Below are 15,897 nucleotides of genomic sequence, written 5' to 3' on the forward strand. Positions count from 1 at the left end.
CACCTTCACTTGCAGGCCATGAGCCAAGAAGAAATTCTTTCAGAGGATTCTTTCATTCTGTCTGCCACTGCAATGAATAATTCTGTTGGCTTACAAAATGACCTGGTTCTGTCAATGTAGAAGGCTAGAGTCCTTCAGACTCCTAATGGAACTGCTAAACATGGTTTGCTGAAATGAGTGCCTGAATCTCTCTCACTCAGTGGGCTGATGTCATGACAATTCTTAATTGCAACCTTCAAGAAAGGAGGAGAGAGCACAGAGTCTCAGAGTCAAAGTGGGGGAGGGGCGATCATGTGAGCTGCCATAGCAGGAAATCCACTCTGTCCTATCTGATCTTTGTGAACATCCTAGCAAGTACTACAGTGGGGGGGATGGGCGAATACATTAGAATTCCAGACTTCAGGAATAGAAAAGTGTTTGAGAGAAATCCTCTGTCCATGTCCCCAGTTGAGAAGATTTAGTATTTCCTGTTGTGTCTGGATGCAAACAGGTCCACCTGGGGAGTTCTCCATTTGTGGAAGAAGGAACTGACCAACTCTGAGTAACAGGATCATTCGTGGAGAAATGAGAATGTCCTGCTGAGGTGGTGCACGAGAGCATTCTTGGTTCACTGTAGAAGGTGAGCTGCCACAAAATACACGTAGTGTTGCAGACAAAGCCACAGGGCTTCTTGGCATAGGGCAGATGACCTGGCTCCGCCCTGCATGTTGATATAGAAGAAGATGGCCATTATCTTAACCATTCTATCTTGAATCTGAGGTGAAAAGGCTTTGCAGGCCCCACAAACTGCCCTGAGCGCTCTCATATTGATAGGAAGGGCATGAACAGGACTGGACCAGTGACTTTGAGGGCTGAGACCATCCAGATGTGCTCCTTCTCCCCAGGTGAAAGGCACTGGAGACGAGAATTATCGAGGAGGTTACCGCAAAAGGACTCTTTCCATCACTGCTGTGGGATTCTGCCATGAAGTAAAGGAGAAGAGTACTTCACTCCGGATTCAGGCTATCTATCTTGTCCATGCCATGTCTGAAGGGGCCTGAGGCAGAGACATGCATGTCAGATCAGGCAAGTACATGCCGTAGCATGGGTGGGTGGGTGGGTGGGTCTGCAGGCTCGCCCAGAACTGAACTGAACCTCGGAGAGGAAGGTTCTGGCTCAGGAGTAGAAGACCACTCCGATGAATTCTAGTAACTGTAATGACTGGGGTTAAGTGTTAGGGTTGACTTTCTGTTGTTTACTATTAATTCCAGATCATGGCAGGTGAAACATATCAGGCTGAGATCCCTTTGCTGCTTTAGACACAGCCCTTTGTTTGGCCAATTGTTGAGGTATGGGTTTATCTGGACTCCTTGAGATATTACTAAGCAGCCACCAGCGCTATGTAGCGTATTGCTGTAAATAGAAAATGGTGCCCACTCAATATGAAGCGGGAGAATCAATATGCCCTGGAAAGAGAAGAGATACAGAAGTATGCATCATTCAAACAGAAGGCAATATACCAGTCTCCCAGCTCCACAAAAGGGAGATTTGAGCCTCTTGAGCGATTTGTTGAAATGACACAGGTCCATTATGGTTCTGAGGCTCCCTTTTGCCTTGGGAATTAGCACACAGTGGGAGTAGAATCCCCTGTTTTCCATGCTCCAAAGAATCTCTTCCACTGCTCTCAGATGGAGGGGGTTACTCATCTGAGGTGCCCCAAAGGAGGATGGGAAAGGGGGACAGACTGGGTAGTCAGCAGCAAACTGAGGAGGATTGCCTGAAGAAACTGCATCTAATACCCAGAACTCCAAGGTGACAATGGACCAGGCTGACTGGAAATGGCAGAAGAGTTTGAGGAAAGATATGGCTGGATCAGCTGCATAGGCTGGGTTGCTTTCCTCTGGCACATGCTCAAAATAACTGCTTCTGGCCTCCCTGACTTCTGGGAGGGTCCTGCTGTACATACGCAGATTGGCGGAGGATGGGTAGCGTCACTTCGGTCTCTTACCCTTCTAGCAGGAGCCAAATCTGGGAATCCCTGAGGTCCAAGACTGTTGCAAATGGGAGGGTAGAATGGCTTCCTGGACAGCTGAGGGACGTGCAGATGTAGGGAACACAGGATAGCTTGGGAATCTTTGAACTCATGGAGCTTGAAGTCAGTAAGCACAGAAAAGAGCCCAGAACCCTCAAATGGCATGTCCTGGATTGTTGTCTGCATCTCTTGAGACAATCCAGAAGCTTGCAACTATGAGTTGATATACATGGCCACTGCAACACAATCACCCTGACAGCAGAATCCATTGCATCCCAGTTCATGTGGAGAACTCTTTATTCACTCAACAATGAGGCAAACTCTTGGACACAATCCTGTGGGAGAGTCTCCATGAACTTATGAAGGGAGTTCCACAGTTTAAAGTCCCTTGATGTCTGGGACAGTCTGCTGAATTTGGTAGGTAAACGATTGGGTGAATAGTGCTGCCTGGCCAAGGACTGGTATCAGGAGTGAACAAGATAGGTGCCAAGATCCCGAACAATCTCCCAGAATGTCAACTGATGTCAAGGAGACCAGCACCTGGGTGAGCTGGCCAATACCTGTGGTATGGCAAATGATGCCCTGACTCAGGAGTCTCACATCAGATTAGCAAGGACTTCACTGGGGATCAAGGCTTTCTGACCAGTGAGCTGGGTCATGGTGCTGAAAACCAAGGTCACAGTGAAGGAGCTGACCCTGCACCTGTCGTTCAGTGACCAAGAGTTTTCCATCAGTCTATGCTGCTGCACCCCAGAGGCACAGCAACTTCAGCCCCCTGGTCCAGCACCTGTGAGGACAGTCATCTCTAGTCTTCAGATGCTGGAACCGTTTTGGGCACTGAAGGCCAGCTATAGCCTGGGATCTCTTACCGCTACCTGGGATGAGGGGTGCACACCTGACCATTCTCAGGAGTCCAACAGCAGCACTAACTCCTTGGAACCTCATGGTGGGCACATGGCTTAACGTAAGTTCTTTGTACATAGGTCCTTGGTTCTTCAGTACTAAAGGTCTCTGCTTTTGCTGCTTCCTAGGAAGAGCTGAAGAAAACTGCTGCCAGGCTAAGTGCAGTGCCAATGACGCACTTTACACCAAGACCATTTGGCCTGGGGTCAGACAAAGATTATTCCAGCATGGAACAGAGAACATCTCTATTAAGAGAGCCCTCCAGTAGATACACCATTATTTCTGGACATGAGGGTGAAAGTTTTACAAGTACAACACTCGTCCTTTCTGTGGCTCTCTTCCAGACACTTGAGATAACTGTTGTGTGGATCACTGATTGACACTGGCTTGCCTGCATACTGAGCCTGACTTTACATCAGGCAAACAGGAGACAACATCCCAGCCAAAATTAACTACTAGCCAACAACTATACTTAACAATTACCCTATTAACATTATTAACAAGTTACGTACAAAGGCTCTAAGGCATGAGACACCACTAGCTCTTGCTGCATAAGAAAAGGCGCTCTGCTTAACCATCACGGACAGTAAGAAGGAATTGCGAGGATGAAGGGCAAGTGGTGCCTAATACGCTACTGCATCAAAGTGTCACTCCAGGGAAAGACATGGTCAGCCCTATGGATACCACTCATGCAAAATCTGCAGCAAATGTGTATGCAGGCATTCAAACACCTAAAATGGAATTGACAAGAGCAAGCATTCAAAGAAGAATACTCTTTACTTAACTCTTGTGCATATTCCTCTCTCCCTTCAACAATCACTAACAGGAAAATCACCAAAGACTGAGCATCTCTACAACATGTGTTACATCTCATTTATCGTGATTTTATTTAATTGAGTGCAATTGCTGACCGCATATTTAACATGGTAGGTAGGTAGGTAGGTCTAGCAGGGTAGGCAAGTAAACCAGTCAAACACACTGGACATAACTTCATCTTAAAACAGAATTAAAACTGTGACAAAAATAGGTAAGAAGGAAACATGACAATTCCATCATTCCCCCTTCCACCTCAATTAATATTTCAAAAAATAGGAAGACCTCTCCTCACTAGTTAATACTGTTTGAAAACACATGCCATCTATCCATTTACCTGCAGAAATCATTAGTTCTGAGAATAAGCTGTCTTTTTATGGATTGACAAAGGAAATGAGATAAATTATAGTGAATGAGATGAGGCATCAATTCCTTCAGAGACAATCTAGGAAACACTGGTATGTACTAAATGAAAGTCTATGCAAGATTAGCTTGATATCAAGATAAGTGTTCACTTTTAAAAATACGAAAGCTACCTTATTTTTCACAGGTTCTGTCTTTGCTGGTGTCACTGAAATAATCCGCACTGGATTTTCATCATTTTCACTGACCCCAGTTTCTGATATGTCTGAACTCTGTTCCCTGTGAGAGAAATTTAAATAAAAAAAAAAAAAAATCACATATGTAATCGTTTCTTTACTCAAATCCACACACACAGCCAGAAGCACAGAGTAAAGCAGAAAAAAAGCTTTCACTTTTATACTCCCCTTATCAGAATGTTTCCCATACAGGCAAATATTACTTCCATTCAAATGTGGTATCACCAGTTTGGAAGAGAGAAAAAAATCAATCAATCAGGACCAGGAATTTGCACACAGATGTTCAAGGAAGGGAGATTTTTTTTCACAAAACATACCATAGTATGTAATATTTGAAGTATTCATAGTATGTAAGAATATTCAACGACATTAGTATGTGTACCATCCAAGTTTTGCCCTAGCTGTGGGACACATTCAATACTGTTACAGAAGTGATACTCCCCTCCAATTTTATGAAACTACTGAATCTTTGATTGTACTTGACTTTAACTATTTAGGCTATCAAATTAATTAATTATGAAGGCACCTCTCTCCCTCTTTTTATGAAACAAGTTTCTTAAAAAACAAAACAAAAAAAACCCTCCAAAACAAATAAATAAAACAGTGGGAGTTAGGCCCTTCAATGTCTTTTACTAGTGCTTTTTTGTGACTATACGTGTCACCTTTTTTTCTGAGTGGAGTCAGCACTCCCGACAGCTACAAGGCAGCATGGGGCTGGAAGCCAGAGCCCCCACTGCCCCTCTGGCAGCCCCAGTGGCAGGAACCCAGAGGGGAAACGAGGAACGACTCCTCTCCTTTCATAATCTCTCTCCATATACATTAGAAAATAAATCATCATCTTCCTGTCCCATCTTATTAGCAACAGTTACAAAGGTGAGTGACCATTTTTTCTTATGTACAGTGTGTGCATTAGATATAATAAAAACAATTTATAAATGTATTCTGACGGTATCAGAGTGGTAGCCATGTTAGTCTGGATCTGCAACAGCAACGAAGGGCTCTGTGGCACCTTATAGACTAACAGAAAAGTTTTGAGCATGAGCTTTCGTGAGCAGCATCTGATGAAGTGAGTCTTTGCTCACGAAAGCTCATGCTCAAAACTTTTCTGTTAGTCTGTAAGGTGCCACATGACCCTTCGTTCTGATGGTATGTGACTGAACACAGTAGCTACTTGTTTCTAATATTTTAACATCTGAAAATACATTAATATACCACGAACAAGAATATTTTACTCTAACTACATTCTATAGCCCACATTTCTAATATGAAAGGATTAAGATTTATCATGGTGTCTAATCAACAATAAACCTGGGTCTACACGTGCAAATACATTCGGAAATTCTGGCCCTCTTTTGAAAGAGCACAAAATGAATTCTTTTGGAAGGAACACAGTGCAGATTTCGAAATCCCTACCCCGATCCCATTTTAGGAAGAACACCCCTTTCAAAAGAATATACTTGCGGATGCTCCATGGCCAGCTCTTTCGAAGGAGGAGGCCTCTATGGTGCCAGCTAGCTGGAGCACGGAGACACCCAGGCCAGCAGCAATGGGGCTCTATGATCACAGCATCTGGCTGCCCTTAAAGCTGTACAGACCCAGAGCCCCCATGGCAGGAAGCTGAGAGTGTGAGGGCTGCAGACAGACCATGAGCCAGGCACAGCATGCCCTCCCAGACCTCACTGCAGGTTAGACACCCCACATGGTGAGCAACCTGCCCCTATTACAGGGAGCTCTGGGTCATCCTGGGACAGTTCCCACCTGTTACCCTCCACACATCAGCAGAGAAGCCAGAGGCAGAGGCCCAGGAGGAGCCGGAACCAGTGAGCCAAGGCTAGGAGCTGTACCACTCCATGGAGTGATCCAGCGACAAGGGGGACCTTGTCATAGATATGCCCTCCTGGTCATCCAGCTGGGTGACTGGGAGCTAGGCATCGCCAGATCTCAGCGAGGGATCATCTAGCAAGTATCCGGTGGCGCACATACCCCACCATGAAAGGACAACACAACTGCCGGAGGCCATACACATGCTCACTGGTCCTGGCCAGGACACATCCCTTCTGGCTGTGGCCCCGGCATGTCATGACGGCCGCCGGCAACACAGCACTCGGCAACACGTGTACAACGCCGGAAGCCACACATGCGGCGAAAGGTAAGTGGGGCAAGAATGCACCTGGGGACAGCCCCCACATGGGCAGGAGACCTCTTCGCACTTGCAATACACCATGGCTACCATGCCTTTGGACAGGAGAAGCTGCCTGGGGAGGGGTGGGGTGGTGCTCTGAGGGGCGTGGCCCTCAGAGATGTGATGAGGGATTGATACACCACCCATCTCTCCGTACAGCTGCACCATCAGAGGGCTGGGAGACTCCCATGTCCTCAGTCATCCCAGACACCCACCCCACCCCCACACACACAGATGGTGGAGTGGGACCAGCCACACCTTCCAGCAGCACCATGGCAGACCTGTGGCTGGAGACCTTGGGGATGGTCAAGGGATGACACCAGCAGCCACTGACAGGCTGAGGTGGCTGAATGATGCCTTTGGCTGGAGAAGGCTGACATGGCTTGGCATAGGGCAGTATGGGACAGACTCCTGGACAACCTGGAGGGCACAACCAGCATCCTCTGGGAGCATGTGGCGAATGTGGCCTGCCTTCTCATCCCCTCTGCCACCCCCCTACTGAGCCAGACTCCACCACAGCCCTCCCACGGGCCTACCTGCCCATGTAGCCTGTGCCGTCTCAGTCCTGCTGCGGACCCCAGACCTAGGGAAGGAAGGACTCCCAGGGCCAACAAGGCTCACAGCCTTCCACCCCTGCCCTTCAGTGATACTTGCGTTCCCCCCTCCAGGTGCGCGCGCGCCCCACACCCCCACCCCCAACTGCCGACCTGACCCTTGCAGGAACAGTCTGACAGAGTGCAGACAGGAGGGTCTGGAATGGAGAGGAGCGACACATTTCAAAGAACAACAGTTACAAGCGTGAGTAACCACTTTTTCTTTTTCAAGTGTTTGCTCCTGTGTATTCCAATATGTGACTTACCAGCAATTTGAGTGCAGAAGGGATCAGACCTCATCTGGTGCCAGACTGAAGAACCACTCTGATGAACGTCTGTTGTATAATGCCTGTGAAGGTATAGAAGGAAGACCATGTTGCTGCCCTGTAGATGTCCTGGGACCTGAACCAGGTAGGCTGCTGAAGAGACCTGTGCCCTCTTGAAGTGCACGGTGAGAGTGGCAGGACTGGAATCTTGGCCAAGTTGTAGCACACCTTGATACCTCTTCGAAGGTTTACGGCTGCCCAGAAGAACTTCCCTAACTGAGTCTGAGCACAGTAGTTGGCCACAATCCTGAATTTATCAGATCCAAAAGCAAGGGAAGTGTTATTGGCATGGCAACTGAGAGGGAGGGTAGTATGGTGAACCAGTGCTCTCTAGGCCATCAATATGACCAAGGCCCTGTCCTGATGATTTTTGTGACAGGCCCCATGCAGAAGATGAAACAGAGGAAAGGCCTAGAGGAACTGCTCCATCCAGGATAATTAGAAAGCATAGGCCAGGGACCCCCGGCTGTGTCCCTAGATTGAGCAGAATAGGTTGCACTTCCTGTTGTGGCGGGTTGCAAACAGATCTGTCTGGGGATGATCTCAGCACTTGAAGATTTAGAGGACCACGTCTGCCTTGAGGGACCATTCGCGTGGCTGAGAAGGTCAGCTAAGGTGACTCATGAGGCTGTTCTGGGAGCCCGGAAGATGTGAGGCCTGTGGTAGTATGGTGTGGTGAACGCAGAAGTCCCAGAGACTGAGAGCTCCCCAGCACAGGGGAGAGGAGAGAGCACCACATTGTCTATTGATATAAAACATCACTTCATATTGTTGGTCTGGATCAATATGCACTTGCCCCACAGGTGATGCTGGAAGCCAGCACATGCACAACAACTCCACCACCTCTTCGGCCTGGAGATTGAGACCTGGGCCCATCCTCTGCAGCATTCACTGATGAGCCTAAGTCCACAGAAAGGGATGACAAGAGAGGTACCTGTCATCGCCTTGTCTGGAGACGAAGATGAGGAAGCTCTAAGAACAGCCAGGTCCTCCTGCCGCTGAGAGTCACTGGAGATGTCCATCTCCTGAGTCTGGTCCTGAGGGAGGGGATTAAAGAGGGCACTGCAGTGGTTGGCTCATCAAGAGCCACAGACAACTCCAGCAATGGGGGAGGAGCTGGGGCTAATAGAGAGGCCAATGGCATGGCTCAGGTCGATGATACCACTGAGGCAGTCCATGATACTTTACCCTTGGCTCTGGTGGTACACCCTCAAGGTCCAAAAGGACCATTGCATAGATGCCTGCCACTGCAGGGGCAGGGACTGTACTGATGCTAATCAGTCTGGGTGCTAGTGCCAAGAGTGAGAACAATTTCTCAAGCTTCTGGATGCAGATAAGGTGGAGGAATATGCTGACACTGACCATGGGGGAGTGGAGCTTGATCGTGCCAGGAATTGGTGCCCTCATGCTGACCCATTGCTGCTGGCTTCCCTCAGTGATAGCAAAGCAGGAGGCATCCCTTGAGCTGTCAGCAAAGAGTAAGGGGCATGCCAGAAATGGTGCCAGATGCCCTGATGCTGGTGCTGGATGCATGACTGTCGAGGTGCCACTGGGCCGAGGAGAAAGATGCAGGTGACAGTGCCAGGTCTGTGCCCTGAAATGGCTCTGAGGCCAGGTCTGGTGCTGCTAGTGCTGCTGGCCATGGTAGCTGTGGATTGAAGGGAATCAGTGCTCTAATTTCAATGTTGTCCTGTGCAGCCTCAAAGATATCCAGTGTGGAGGTAAGGTGCAGGTTTCTATCCATTACTACTGGCTCTGGGAAGACCAATGGTACCGGAGTCAATGGTGCCAGGGTCAAAGCACCCACCTTAACCAGTGATCTCGCCGTGCAGGCCACATCCAGGGTCTTGTCTGACTTCCGAGAGGGATAGTGCCCTCTGTCCTCCTTTTCTTCTTTGGATCCTGAGAGAGGGACTTGTGTTGAACACAGGAGCCTGTCCGGTGCCTAGGGCAGCAGCGTCGATGCTCTCGCCAGTCAGCATGGTGTAGCACCGAGGCTGGCGTGCTGCACACCAAAGGGGAGGAGGCCAACTCCAGGCTGTGGCCAAAGTGCAGACTCCATTACAAGGAGCTTAGTTCATGGTTTAAACCTTCTACATATACTGCACTTAGCTGCCCTGCTCAGCACAGGTCGCCACAGGGGACCCCCACAGCCAACCTGACAGGTACTGCTAGGAAAAAAAAAGTCTTATGATGACCATGCACATGACATGCGAACATGTATACTGGAATGAACAGGAGCAATCACTTGAAGAAAATTCTCTTAGTGAGATTGATAAATGTTAGCCCAAGCTGCTCAGATTCCATGATGATCTACATGATACAAGGTCCTACATTAATTATGTAGAGTCGTATCTGTGGTTTGGTTCACTGAAAACTGGGCAAGGAGTTAGGACAGTCAGATTCTAGTCCTATCTATGACACTGAGTTGCTGTAGGATCCCACACAGCTCACAACCTCTCAATGTGTTAATTATCCTGACTGTTATTTAAAAAAAAAAAAAAAAGAAGATCATAAAGGTGCCAATAAAGAACTTTGGGTCATAGGGATAAAATACTGCAAAGTTTCACTTCCTGATTGTTCAAATCCAGCAAAGTAAAATGACATACAAACAAAATGTTCATTTCTTAAACATGGAACTATACAGTATAAAATGCTGTAATTATCTGCAAAAAAAACAACCAACCAAAAACCCCATGTACCTTGATCTGTTTCCTGCAGGAGAGCTCAGCTCTGAGTTTACACTAATATTGCTTCCAGTCTCTGATCCTGTGCTTCTAATATAAGGTCTCCTTCCAGTTGCAGATAATGGTTTGTTTACGGCACCTAATACACCAGTTGGCTTTGGCTAAAATGCACAGAGATTTAGTCAAGTTTTTTTAAAGGTATACAAACAGGAATTAAAAAACAGCAACAATTTTTAAAAATATTTTAAAATACAAAATCATATTTGAGAACTATATAAATTTCAAACGTAGGTTGTATTACACAACTTCATCGTGTACACAAATACCATAAAACTATTTTTCTGATTCCAAGAAAAATTCACAGTAAATTATGTAATACTACATAGTACATGGAAGAGAGTACGTAAGATAGTATTTACATGAGAAATGTGTGAATGATGCTGTTCTCACTATATTTACATTTTATTAGATTACAAAAAATCAAGGCCTCCATAACTAAATGCCAAAATTAAGCACTTACAGCCTTGCTTCTGTGCTCCTATGTGTACAAATTATGAGACGCCCTGCAATTATACAACCAATTACTATTTTTTTCACACAGATTTTTGTCAGTGTACAAGATGGACAGTGCAAGGACAGCAACCTGGACCCTGGAGTCCCTTGGCAAAATATTAACAAATTAAAGGCATTTGTTGAACCTTCCAGTAAAGCAATTTACAGTTCTCACACCTATGTATAACCATTAATAAATAAAATTGCAAACAAACTTGGTACTACACTTTTAAAAATGCTGCCCTGAATCTTATTTCTCTTAAAATGAAAAATGGGAATGCCTATTAATCTCTGTCATACATGCAAAGGTATTTTAATAAATTAACATATAGTACCTTTCCCGTCAAAAGAAGAACCCTTGTCTCTTCTGTAATATAATTCCTGTCATTACAGAAGTCCTGTGTGGGGAAAAAGGGAAAGAAATTAAATCTGCATTTGTGTCATCCAATATATTGTTTTGTTTCTGTGTCAAGGTGAATGATTTTTCTCACATAAGCTGCTCTAATCAAATAATATTGTGGCCATTCCAATTTTCAGAAAATCTACCTAAATTTTATTGTTTCCTAGTGACAAACTTAATCGAATAAAGCACAATAAAATTTTTATTCAGAAATGCAGTTTTGTACTCAGCAACCACACACTTCAATTCCTGATTTCCAATTTTTGGTATTAAGTTGAAGATAAGCAAAAGTGATCTCTCCGTTCTATATGTTGTATCTAGCACATTATTTGTTTCAGAAGACTAATGAGAAGTAGTCTTTATAAAAAAAAGTTGTAATCTTATTTCCTTTTGATCATGAAAATAAACTATTTACTCAATCATAGTGCACATCTATCTATCTACAGGCCTGCATTATTGTAGTAATTTAAGACTCCACAATAATGTAAGTAAACCACTAAGTTACATCATTTAAAGTTTGAAACACCAGCCTCTGGCAGGGTTCTCCATTTATGTAACACTCAACAGTACTGGAAATTTTGAACTGTATTCTCTCTTGCACAACCAGAAATTAAAATCTATCTTGTAGAATTCATTTGGCTCCACTTCAGTAATTTCTGTCCTGGTTATTGTAGCGATAAAGTGGTCTACTGATAATAGTGAGGTTGTCCAAGGAAGTTTTAATTCACAAGATGCTAAAGTTACATTAAAAGGATTTTTTAAAAAAAAGTAAATGCACTAGGCCAAACATTTATCAGAATTAAATATAAGTAGGATGTTTTAAAATTTTATCATTGATCTATCCATTTTTGCTCTCTACTTTTTGCCAAGTTTGCATTCCATTTCTCTCTCTTCTGTGTTTTGGCTTTTTTCATTTCTGTCTCCTGGCAGACACACAGCTACTTAATGCAATGTCTTGTCAATGTCAATTAAAACGTCAGTACTTTAAATAACTATCATCTGGTTATGAACAACTTTCGCTGCATTTGCTCAAGATGGACAGATGGTTGAGCAAACAATTTCTGCTATGTAAATGGATACAAGCTTTTCTCCCAAGTCCATATTTTAAATTATGATGCAGCATTGAAAGTTAACTAAGTATTTGTGTTACTCAGAAAATTAATTAGCAAAATTACCTTTTCAGGTTGTGTAAAAAATTTGGTTGGCAATACAGGATCCTTTGGCGAATCTGCATTACATAAAGCACTTTTGCTGTTGATTACACATAGTGCTACATCACATACTGTATAGAGTTTCTGAGGGGAAAAAGGGAAACAGTTCTTTAGGTATTATTTATAATTGTCATAGGAGTAGTGAGAATGTACTTTAAAATGTATTATCAATGAGGAAAAAAATACTGTATTAGCTATTAAGAACATATTTTACATTTAAAGAATTAACAGCATACACTGTTCCCCCATTATATTGTGACCCTCTCTGTAGTTGCCAGTTTATTTTCTATACATACTCTGGAACGCATACTGAAAACTAGCTTAGATGCACATATACATAGTCTATGGACTGTTGCTCAAACAATCCACTTTCTTATTTCAGCAGTAAATACTCATAGTAGTTACATATATAACCTTATTTCCCCAAAAAGAAGAAATTGACATCTTCATTAAATTAAAAGTTCATGGCTGCAGTGAAGCAATCAACACTGAAAAATTTATTCAACTTAGCTAACTTCTGTGCTTAAATTGAGTTATTTTTAAAACTAGAATAAATAATGCATGTACATTACTTACAACCAGTGTTTTTTGCTTTTGTTTTTTTTTTCTTTTAAACCGCTACTTACTTTGGCAACCCCAGGCATGGGATTGGCTGGGGTAGAGGTGGGAGAGGGGTGACTAAATACCAGCTACTCTTTTTTTTAAAAAACAAACAAACAAACAGAACCAGCACTGCTCACAACTAATGTTCTCTCTAGAGGACAATAAATATTTCTGGTTTTGTACTATCTAACATCTTGTACGTCTTCTTGTACATTTGACTGCAAATCCCTTCTGCTCCCAACCAGCACTCCTCAAGTGAATTAAATTACTTACTTCATTTGCCTTAGGCTCATCAGGAGACTGTGCATCTCGGGTTAGCTTGATATTTTCTGCCATCTTTTTCATGAAGGCATGGCTGTTGTTCTCATTCTTCGTCATTAAAACCTCAAGCATGAACCATAGGCACCTAACGAAATATAAATAACCAAATACATGTTTGATATTGGGATCATCATGTGTGGAGTAGAAACGGCAAAATCTTCAGAAACATTGTCCATTAGCTCTATTAGCTACAACAGAACTGTCTTAACAATTAGGAGTCCTATGACACTTCAAAGACTAAGATTTATTTGGGCATCAAACTATTTGTCAGTTGTAAAGTGGGTTTTTGCCAACAAAGACTAACAGATTTATCTGGGCATAAGCTTTTAAAGTTGCCACAGGAATCCTTGTTGTTTTTGTGGACACAGACTAACACGGTGATCTCTCTGAGAACTGTCTTAAATTGTAGCTGAACTGTATCACTTCTCAGCCTTTTGGATAAGACAGATAAGATAGAAATAGAGATCTTCATGTGTAACATGGGGCACTGCACTATAGTTCCACATAAACTTAACATTGTAGGATCTGTAAACTGCGCATCTGCTTTAAATTACCATCACCAACCCATTTTAAATAAACACACATAAAATAAATTTAACAGGTCTTAAAATATCAAGTTAATTTGAGACCACACTCACACAATTAACTAACTAACTATTCTGGATTGACTTCAGTGGGGTTTTTGTTCAACTTGAGTGAATTATATACTACACTAGAATGAAAAATTAATTTTATGGCAATTGTTTCAGTGGAAGGGATTCAATCAAGACCTATAGAAAAAGTCCAACTCATTCACTTCTTCCTTGATGAGTGGGTTGGGCTATTTATACCAGTCAAATACTTTTTATTATTACTACAGTGCCAGACAGCTATAACATGCTTTACTGCAGAAGGCCAGTACCACAAAGTCTTTGTCCTAAAGGTCTTACAGTCTCAAGGCATAAATAGAAAGAAACGGGAAAAGCAAAATATACCTAAGAGTAGGGAGGAGACATGACAGCTGGAATGCACATGTTTTTAAAAATTCCTTGAAGAGAGACAGTGAAAGCATGGTGTATTTCAAGAACATGGGATATATTTCAAAAGAAGCAGGAAAGCTATTTCAAGTATGAGATGATGCAGGAGAAGGTACAGAGTAGGAACCAGTGAAAAAGATAAATGGGGTAATGCTGTATAACAAATTATGCTAAAAATATTAAGAGGTCATCAGTCTGCCTTAATTAAGTACAACAAGAATTAGAGAGAAACACATCATACTATCATAACATACTGGTGAGTTACTTACAACACACACAAACACACACACACATTAAAGATGAAGCAGCAGCATGATCTCACTAGTGTCATTTTGCATTTACAAATTATAAATTGGTTATTTCAAAAACTATAAATATTTGTGTGCATACTACATAATAAATTCAAAGGTGTTAACTTTTTGGGGAATATCACAAATATTCCAGGGAAACAGAACTGTAATTGAACTGAGAATGAGAACAAGCAATGTTATATTACAAAATACTCCACTTCTACAAAGCAGAGCTCTTCAAGTAGCACTAAAAGTTATCTACAGCTTGTAACACTGTGCACTTATAATCACTGTCCTTGTATCACTTTCTGAGAGTTAAATGGGCCTGAGCAAGTAGCTCTAAAACGATCAATTTCATTAAAAAATACCCTACATTTATTAAATTATCATCTTGCAGTGAAATGTCTTTTGCTACTTCAACTATCAGAACAGAGCACTGAACTGTTGCTTTCTTTCCAAGTTCAGTTATTCACTTTTAAGAAAGCAGATCTACAGAATATCTTTAATGATCACAGCCATACAGCTGTATGGGACCTAGGGGTTATGGTGGATGAAATGCTGGATATGAGTAAACAGTGTGCCCTTGTAGCCAAGAAGGCTCACGGCGTACTAGGGTACATTAGGAGGAGCATTTTGAGCAGATCTAGAGAAGCAGTTGTTCCCCTCTATTCAGCACTGGTGAGGCCACATCTGGAATACTGTGTCCAGTTTTGGACCCCCACGGTATATAAAGGATGTGGATGTGCTGGAGCAGGTCCAGCGGAAGGCAACAAAAATGATTAAGGGACTGGAGCACAAGACATAAGACGACAAGCTGAGGGATTTGAGCTTGGTTAGTGTACAGAACAGAAGACTTAGGGGTGATTTAATAGCAGCCTTCAACTTCCTGAACGGGAGCTCTAAAGAGGAGGGTGAGAAACTGTTGTCAGTGGTGTCAGATGGCAGAACAAGGAGTAATGGCCTGAAGTTATTTTGTTAGTTTTTAAAGTGTTACTCTACTGCTTATTTGTTTCGATAGTATATAGACTAGCACAGCTTTCTCTCTGTTATAAGAATGGTGGCTTCATCTTCAAATTTTCACAGACAAAAAATTATTCTAGTTGCAGTAATTCTGGACTGACTTAACACTTACTCTTTGATATCACGAAGCTGATCAACATCCTGAGGTTTTGTGAAATCTGGATCATGTGCCAGTAAATGAATCATATATGGTACCACATATTCAGGCAGCAGAGATAATAGCTTTTCTGGAATAACAAAACAAACATCATAAGCAACTTAATTTTATATGCAGAATGACCTACAGAGTTTTGTTGTTGTATGATTAGAAAATGAATGAAGTTTTGACATCTCCACACTTTATTAGCTTGCAAGTTTTAATGAATCAGGA

General features: G+C 43.1%; 1 protein-coding gene across 2 annotated transcripts in view; it reads right to left on the bottom strand.

The window, feature by feature from the left end:
* The window catches only part of PDS5A (PDS5 cohesin associated factor A), a 163,556-nt gene that overhangs the window by 10,299 nt on the left and 137,360 nt on the right, over positions 1 to 15,897 (bottom strand). For both annotated transcript variants that reach the window (XM_074992639.1, XM_074992640.1), the window contains exons 26-31: positions 15,640 to 15,754; positions 13,154 to 13,286; positions 12,242 to 12,361; positions 11,002 to 11,064; positions 10,130 to 10,275; positions 4,264 to 4,369 (exon numbers count right to left, since the gene is read on the bottom strand). In XM_074992639.1, coding sequence (XP_074848740.1) covers positions 4,264 to 4,369; positions 10,130 to 10,275; positions 11,002 to 11,064; positions 12,242 to 12,361; positions 13,154 to 13,286; positions 15,640 to 15,754 — 683 coding nt within the window. The remainder of the gene's footprint in view (positions 1 to 4,263; positions 4,370 to 10,129; positions 10,276 to 11,001; positions 11,065 to 12,241; positions 12,362 to 13,153; positions 13,287 to 15,639; positions 15,755 to 15,897) is intronic.

Source organism: Carettochelys insculpta, chromosome 4 (assembly GCF_033958435.1).
Source record: "Carettochelys insculpta isolate YL-2023 chromosome 4, ASM3395843v1, whole genome shotgun sequence".
NCBI lineage: Eukaryota > Metazoa > Chordata > Testudines > Carettochelyidae > Carettochelys > Carettochelys insculpta.